The sequence below is a fragment of the Lycium barbarum genome, chromosome 11 (assembly GCF_019175385.1).
Source record: "Lycium barbarum isolate Lr01 chromosome 11, ASM1917538v2, whole genome shotgun sequence".
NCBI lineage: Eukaryota > Viridiplantae > Streptophyta > Magnoliopsida > Solanales > Solanaceae > Lycium > Lycium barbarum.
This window is the reverse complement of record NC_083347.1, coordinates 1,180,110-1,188,725: the sequence shown is the minus strand read 5'-3', so window position 1 is coordinate 1,188,725 and position 8,616 is coordinate 1,180,110. Positions and strand designations below refer to the sequence as shown.

The window sequence follows — 8,616 nt, the reverse complement described above, 5'->3', positions numbered from 1 at the left end:
TATGAAAGATAATTTCACATTATACCCGCTACTAGAACATAACTAGCATGTTCGAAACTAGCTAAGTCTTCTTCCAACTTCTTTCAAATTTTGAAACTAAAAATGCTTTTGAGAAATGAGAAATTTATTAACAATTTACTATTCTTAGTGGACTTATTCGGTAAGTTGACACGAATTCAAATTAGTTAGAAGAGCACGAATTTAAATTAGTTAGACGAGTGAAGAGTATCATATAGTTAAGCTTAAAAAGATATATTAACAATGAGAAAATCCTAGTATAATTTTGAGTTTACAAAATGTAATCTTTGATTAATGGGTGAATCATATCCTACTAGCTAGGATCCGAGCTGTAAATGATGTGGTTTTGTCATAAACACATCAAGCTGATGTGTCTCCACGCTCCACCGTTGCTTATCTTCCACAGTTTCCTTGTTTATTTAAATTTAAATGCTTTGATGACATATTTATTGACATCTCCCATGCAAGTCATCACGATATGATTTGAATCGAATCAGTCAAAAAGAAAGCAGACTAATTCACAAAATCCAATTTTAGTCACATGATAATTAAAAAGTGTCCTTTGTGGTCGTGTGGATCGTACTTGTTGCAGACCCGTGATATTTTTTTCCTACCTTTCACGTTTCGTTTAATTACCAAAACCAAAAGAAACCAGATATTTTCAACTGCTTAGTGATTGCTAATTCAAATTAGTTGTCTTCCTCTAGATCTTTTCCGAGCAATCATGGAATTACAAAAAAAAAAAAAAAAAAAGGTTTGGTTCCTCGAATTGATTTGGAAGAAACCCCAAACACATACATTATAATCCCTTCGTTTCATAATAAGTGATATTTTTAGATTATGCACATCTTTAAGAAATTATTCATTCCTAAAAAATTAATAGTGTTTTTACTAACTTACCCCAATCAATGTCTAAAAAAAAATTACTTAATGATTCTTGATTATGTAAATAAGGATAATTTTGAAAGAATAAGATAAATTTCTTCTTAAAATTCTAAAGCCTCACTTATTTTAAAACAAAATAAAAAACCTAAAACACCATTTATTTAGAAATGGAGGGAGTATTCAATTTACATGCCGACATAATGTTTGATTATAAAATAATTAAATGAGAAATTTAACTTCTATATATCGACAATCTAAATTTTTTTGGTTAAATGATCAATCAACTCTGTAAAAGCAAATAATTATGCAATTATCACCTAAAATAAGTGAATTAGATTATTTTGGAATATATTTCCAGCTCCATGTGTTGCTTCCCGCCATAAAAAAAAAAAGAAAAGGAAAGGTAAAAAAATTAAAAAAAAATTAATCAAGAAAGCAAATGAAAAGACTCGAAGATAAAAAAAAAAAAAAAATCAATTAAAGATCCAGATTGGAGCATAACTGTGCACCTGGTTCCACCATCCACTTGGCAATAGCTCATATATCATAAATAAATCATAATGGTTACTTTTTTTTTTTTTTGATGAGATGAACCAACATTGTACGTATCCTTAAAAAATCAGTATAAAAGGCACAAAACCCGGCAAATATTAACCACTCAAGCTTCTCTTTCTCCACTTTCCAGCTCTGAAAAATCTTACACATTTATCAATCATTATACAGGTTTTAATTCTGTCATTGCTTATTCTTTGTGGGGTTTTTGAGATTTCTTGTTTCTTTGGTCTTAGTAAGACAAAAATCATATTTATTCACATTATTTATCAATCACTATACAGGTTTTGGTCCTGTCATTGCTTATTCCTTGTAGGGTTTTTGAGTTTTCTTGTTTTTGGGTCTTATAAAGACAAAAGATCATATTTTTTTCACATTAGTTATCAATCACTGCATAGGTTTTTATCCTCTCAGTGCTTATTCCTTGTGGGGTTTTTGAGATTTCTTGTTTTTTGGTCTTAGAAAGACAAAGATCATATTTTTTTTTACATTATTTATCAATCACTGGAAAAGTTTGATCCTGTCATTGCTTATTACTTGTGGGGTTTTTGAGATTTCTTGTCATTTGGTCTTAGGAGGACACAAAGATTATATTTTTATAGTTTTTTTTTTTTTTTTTTTTTTGGTTTACGGTTTAGGAAGACAAAGTACAAAAGGTATTTCTTTGGATACTTTAGTTGATTTTTTTGTGTTTTGTTTTTTTATAGGAAGAATAAAGATGACAGTGGGAGCAGGAATTTGTGTAGCTGAAAGGAAGCTGAATGTGTTGGGACAAAGCATTCTGACAGATGTTCATGAAAACATTATTGTTACTCAGCCAAATGGTGAAGCTTTCACTAATGGGGCATTCCTTGGTGTTAACTCAGACAGAATTGGTAGTCACAGGGTCTTCCCTATTGGCAAACTCCAGTATGTTCTTCTTCTTAGCTTTGAATTTTGAATTTTCCTTCACGAATCTAATGTTAAGATTGCATTTTTTTATGATGCATTTAATGTTTTAACTTAAGGCATCCCATGTATTTAATCTAAGTGTTTAGAGTGTTTGGAGTTTTTGTCTAAAGATTGCATTTTTTTAGCTGTAAAGATCGCATCTTTTTGTTGCTGTAAAGATTGCATTTTGATTTTTGGTTCTTTGAGTTTCACGTGGGTTCTAAAAGGAAATTATTTGTGTTTGAATGCTTCATTTTGGTTCACTGAGGATTTTATATTTAACTTCATTAAGGCTTCACCTATTATTAATGTAAATATTGCATTTTTTTGTTGTAAAGCTTGCATTTTGATTTGAGTTTTTGGGGGTTCTAAAAGGAAATTATTTACCTGTTGAGTGTTGAATGCTTGATTATGGTTTGTAGAGATGATTATATTTTAACTTCATTAAGGCTTTCCCTGTTCTTAATCTAAATGTTGATAATGTTTGGAGTTTAATGTAAAGATTGCATTTTGATTTTGGTTTTTTAAGTTCTTTTGGGGGGTTTTAAGAGGAAAATATTTATGCGGTGGATGCTTGATTATGGTTTGCAGAGGATTGAGATTTATGTGTGGTTTTCGATTCAAGTTATGGTGGATGACACAAAGGATGGGCACATCCGGCCAAGATATACCATTTGAGACCCAATTTTTGATTGTGGAACGAAATGATGGTTCAAATTTTGATCAAGACAACCAGGAAAATTCAGCATTTTATGTTGTTTTCTTGCCTATTCTGGAGGGAGATTTTAGGGCTGTTCTTCAAGGGAATTCAAACGACGAGTTAGAGATATGCCTGGAAAGTGGTATGAATATTTTGATCGTTTCTTTTTGGGACAATCTCCATTCATATGTTTTGGATTTGCAAGAATGGTTGTTATCAATTTTCATGATGCTAATGGTGATGGTTCATTATAGGAGATCCTGCTGTGCAAGATTTTGAAGGAAGCCATTTGGTTTTCGTAGCTGCTGGACCGGACCCTTTTGATGTCATAACTAGTGCAGTCAAGTATGTTTTATTCCTTTCTTTTCTAGTTTCCATTCTTGAATATTCCTTATTCAAGTATCCGATTCATTGTCCTCAATTTTTGGTTTTAACTTCAATCTGTCATATGTCTTTGCATTTGCTATAACTTATGGTGTCATCTTAAGGCCAAAATATATGGTAATGGGAAAAAGGTGTCTTTTCGGAAGAAATGCCTTGAGAAAAGGCAAATGTATAGCACCTTTTGTCGAGATATTGCTATTTCAACTCTACCAAAATGGAATTGTCCTGAATATATATGCAACGGTTCCTCAATTTGACAGCTTATAAATATCTGAATTTTATCTTTGGATGTTTTTCCGGACCTATTTTCATTTCTAAGTAATCATCAAATTTATTTATGCATAATGCAAAATTTGAAGTTTGCGATAATGTTGGCGCAAATTGTGAAGCTTGGGCTTTCTGCTTGAGATTTCATATGTTGCACCAATTTTAGACATTTGACTATTCGAAATGGAATTGATGGTTGAAATACATTGTCAACGCAGGACAGTGGAGAGGCATTTACAAACATTTTGTCACCGTGATAGAAAGAAGGTACTGTTTGAATCTCTTTTGATTGCTGTAAGTGCTATTGGCATCATTACATCTGAATATAGTCTTATATAGATATAACATCATGTTTTTGTCATGGTTCAGATGCCAGACATGCTGAACTGGTTTGGATGGTGCACGTGGGATGCTTTCTACACTACCGTTACTTCAGAGGGAGTGAAGCAGGGTTTAGAGAGGTAACAACTGTAACTTTTAGATACTGAAAAGCATTCTAAATTCCTGTTTTGTGTAAGGTGCTTAAACTTCTATGTCTTTTGCAGTTTGGAGAAAGGAGGTATTCCCCCAAAATTTGTACTCATTGATGATGGATGGCAATCAGTCGGTATGGATCCCAATGGCATTGAATCCATTGCTGATAACCATGCAAAGTGAGTAGATGGAACAACATTTAAAATCATTGTCATTGCTTATGAATCCCTTTAAACGTTCTGATCGTTCTTTGGTTCGTTTTCAGCTTCGCAAACAGGCTAACTCATATCAAAGAGAACCATAAGTTTCAAAAAGATGGAAAGGAAGGTCATAGGGTTAATGATCCTGCAATGGGACTTCGACATGTTGTTACCAATGTCAAAGACCAACACAATTTAAAGTATGTTCTTCAATATCTTCACCACAAAAAAAAAAAAAAAAAAAAAAAAAAAAAAAACTGAAATTAGCTACGAACTTCGTCGCTAAATTGCTCGTTGCTAACAAATTTTATGATAATCTATCGCTAAATTGAATTAGCGACGATTTTGCGGTTTAGCTACATAATTTGTCCGTCGCTAATTCCTGTCCTTTTAATAATGCTTCAACTATTAGGTGTCGTCCTTTTAATTATCCACTAATTTAGTTGCTTCTATGAACCATGCACTTTAGGTATGTGTATGTGTGGCATGCACTTGCTGGTTACTGGGGCGGTGTGAGACCTGGTGTCCCTGAGATGCAACACTATGAATCCAAGTTATCTTTCCCGGTTTCATCTCCTGGGGCTGAGTCACAAGAACCTGATGATGCTTTGGATAGCTTGATAAAGAACGGTCTTGGTCTAGTGAACCCTGAGAAAGTCTATAATTTCTATAATGAACTGCATTCATACCTCGCTTCTGCGGGCATAGATGGAGTTAAAGTAGATGTTCAGAACATCCTTGAAACACTTGGAGCTGGTCATGGTGGAAGAGTAAAACTCGCAAGAAAGTATCATCAAGCATTAGAGGCATCTATTGCTCGAAATTTTCCTGATAATGGAATTATTTCATGCATGAGCCATAGTAATGATACTTTGTTCAGGTAATTTTGTCTCCCTCTCCCTCTCTTTCTTGCTTGTAAATGTTATAAGCTGAATCAGTTCTAAGAAAGATAATATTGTGAATAGACAGCTACAAAAAAACTGGAAGTAGCTAGAAACTTCGTCGTTAATCCGTCGCTAAATTGCTCGTAGCTAATAGAATTTTATGATAATCCGTTGGTAAATAGGATTAGTGATGGATTTTGCTATTGATTAGTGATGGATTTTGCTGTTTAGCTACAGAATTTGTGCGTCGCTAATTCCTATTTTTTACTCCCTCCGTCCCAATCTATATGACACTCTTTCCTTTTTAGTCGGTCCCAAAAAGAATGACACCTTTCTATGTTTCGTAAAAGTTCCAACTTTAAATTTACGTTTTTGCTTTAATGAAATGATTTCTAGCCATACAAATTTCTATGGTTTATGTTAGATCACAAGTTTCAAGTCTTCCTTTATTTCTTAAATTTCGTGCCAAGTCAAACACCTTCATATAAAATGGGATGGAGGGAGTAGTAGTTATAGATACTCTTCACATATTCTGATTTGATTTCACTTCTCCTTCATTGTGTAGTGCAAAGCGTTCAGCTGTTATTAGAGCATCGGATGATTTTTGGCCACGAGATCCTGCATCACACACAATTCACATAGCATCAGTGGCGTACAACACCATTTTCCTTGGGGAATTCATGCAGCCTGATTGGGATATGTTTCATGTGAGTTGATGATATGAATCTCGGTTTGTTAGTATACTTACCTACTTCCCAAAAAAGAGCTCAACTGACTAAAAAATGCTAACCGTGGTTTAATATTTTAGAGTGTGCACCCGATGGCTGAATACCATGGAGCAGCACGGGCTGTTGGAGGCTGCGCTATTTATGTCAGGTACTGCTTATATATATCTTAGAAACGGCTAGTTATTTGGTGTACAATTCAATTCTGGTTAATATTGTCTCATGGCTGTGCCTGTTTCCATGCAGTGACAAGCCTGGACAGCACGACTTTAATCTTTTAAAGAAGCTTGTACTTCCAGATGGTTCCATATTACGCGCCAAACTTCCAGGAAGGCCAACTAGAGACTGCTTGTTTTCTGATCCAGCAAGAGATGGGATAAGGTAATTGGTTGATCAGATAGTTCTCAATCCAAAAGGAAACCATCATTTTCAACGGTGGTATGCAGTCAAGCCTCTCTATAACAGTCATCCTCTATAATAACATTTCACTACAACCACCACGTTTTCTGTGGAACCCATCTTTCATGTTATGTTATATTATATGTTCTCTATTACAGCATTCCTCTATAGCAGCCAAAAAGTATCGGAACAAACGATACTGCTATAGAGCGGCTTGACTGTAGTTTGTAATGTACATTAATCTTGCTTATGTATATGCAGTCTTTTGAAGATTTGGAATCTAAATGATTGCACCGGAGTAGTCGGTGTATTCAACTGCCAAGGAGCTGGCTGGTGTAAGGTCGGGAAGAAGAATCTAATCCACGATTGTCTACCAGGGACGATAACTGGGATTGTTCGCGCTAATGATGTTAATTACTTACCAAGGATTGCTCATGATGGGTGGACTGGAGATGCCATTCTCTATTCTCATCTTCATAGTAAGTTGCTCTAATCATTTTCTATTATAATGTTCATTTTGCTGACCTGATTAATTTTACGGAAAAGGTTCAAATATGCCCTTAAAGTATTCAAAATTGAGCATATATGCTCTTTGTTAATAATTTTGCTAACATATGTCCTTACAGTTCAATTGTTGGGCCTATTACACCCTTAATTTAACTGAATCCCCCCAGATTAAGCTAATTAATTGATTAATAAGCGAAAAAGGGCCAAATATGCCCTTAAAGTATGCGAAATTAAAGCAGAAAAGCCTTTGGTTAATTGTTTAACATTTCGAATACTGCAGGAGAATTGGTCTGTCTTCCTAAAAATGCATGCATTCCAATTACTCTGAAGGCGAGAGAATATGAAGTCTTTACAGTGGTTCCAATCAACGAAATGTCCACAGGAGCAAGATTTGCTCCGATTGGTCTATTGAATATGTTCAATTCAGGAGGAGCAATCAAAGAGTTGAAGTATGAAACAGAGAGAAGTGGACTAATCTCCATGAAGGTTCGCGGATGTGGCATGTTTGGAGCTTATTCATCTATGAAGCCTAAACGAATACACTTGGACGATGAAGAAGTACAATTTGATTACGACGAATCCTCTGGATTAGTCACCCTTAATCTTAGAGTTCCTGACGGAGAGTTATACCTTTGGGATGTAACGGTTGAAGTGTGAAATGTGCAAGATGATCATTGTGATGTACAAATGGTAAAATCATTGGATGAGGTGTAGACTTGTAAACTGAGTCTCTCCTTTCCAGTTCCTGATATTTGAAATCTAGAGGGCAATATCCGACATTGAGGTCCTGATGTTGTAGCCTTGGACTTAATGTATGATCCATTTGTTAAGAGATTTCATAGCAAAATGATGGTCTATTGGTCCTGTATCTTAGTTATTTGAGCCTTGGAAATGATCGACTCAAATAGATGCTCTTCGTAATCTTTGTTTCCTCTTCTTGTTTTATTGATCAGAAGCATCTAACATCGCCAGACCAGTAAAAAGAGTTTAAGCTATTAATAAAGATCCTTGAAGAGGCACTAACCCTTCTTTTAGTCCACAAGTAAACTCTCAAGGTACCAAAATGTTAACACTTTCATGTTCACTCATAGTTGACAACTTTCAAGTGTGTTTTGATGCTGACTATAACAACGTAACATAGCAGCAGTACACACACAAAATATTAGAGTATAACCAGTTAACCACACAATTATCTTATATCTTGTTAAAGGAGTAATTCATTCTACCTCCTATAACATAATGGTATCTTTGTTTTCTTTTTTTGTTATTCTCTCCGTTTTGATAGGAGAGAACCCATCCTACCTTGATAGGAGTAAGGTCTGCGTACATTATACCCTCCCCAGACCCCAAGATGTGGGATTTCACTGGGCTGTTGTTGTTGTTGTCTCTCCGTTTTGATATATGTATCTGTTTTGAAGAAATGATACACTATACCTTTTTTCAACTTTTTGTTTCAAAGAACGTATATATCAGTCAATTTCTCAACTCAACTTTACGTTGGATTTTTTTAAGTTTGAAAAACTGGTTTTAAGCGCCTTTTCAAGTAAAAAGCTTTTTCTGCTTACCAAACTTCAACAATTTTCAAGTGAAATGTACGTCGAAACGCAACTTTAATTTTAATTAAATACTACTTTTTTTGAATATCTCCAAATTCATAACAAAACCCCTACTAAATTTCTTCTATTACTCTT

General features: G+C 34.5%; 1 protein-coding gene across 1 annotated transcript; it reads left to right on the top strand.

Moving 5' to 3' along the window:
* Positions 1–1,472: 1,472 nt before the first annotated feature.
* LOC132617021 (probable galactinol--sucrose galactosyltransferase 1) lies at positions 1,473–7,846 on the top strand. The gene is made up of 14 exons (XM_060331865.1): positions 1,473–1,626; positions 2,163–2,364; positions 2,977–3,227; positions 3,340–3,430; positions 3,955–4,003; positions 4,106–4,197; positions 4,282–4,389; positions 4,476–4,610; positions 4,880–5,290; positions 5,860–6,001; positions 6,103–6,170; positions 6,266–6,400; positions 6,680–6,897; positions 7,206–7,846. Exons 2-14 carry the CDS (start codon positions 2,174–2,176, stop codon positions 7,580–7,582), a joined length of 2,268 nt encoding a protein of 755 aa, XP_060187848.1. The 5' UTR covers positions 1,473–1,626; positions 2,163–2,173; the 3' UTR covers positions 7,583–7,846.
* The last annotated feature ends 770 nt before the right edge of the window (positions 7,847–8,616 follow it).

What these genes read in the sequence shown, in the direction of transcription:
- LOC132617021 (XM_060331865.1), top strand. Translation starts at nt 2,174, where the DNA reads ATGACAGTGGGAGCAGGAATTTGTGTAGCTGAAAGGAAGCTGAATGTG. An exon ending in AGAGATATGCCTGGAAAGTG is followed by an intron (nt 3,228 to 3,339) that starts GTATGAATATTT and finishes GGTTCATTATAG; the next exon opens with GAGATCCTGCTGTGCAAGAT. An exon ending in AAAGACCAACACAATTTAAA is followed by an intron (nt 4,611 to 4,879) that starts GTATGTTCTTCA and finishes CATGCACTTTAG; the next exon opens with GTATGTGTATGTGTGGCATG.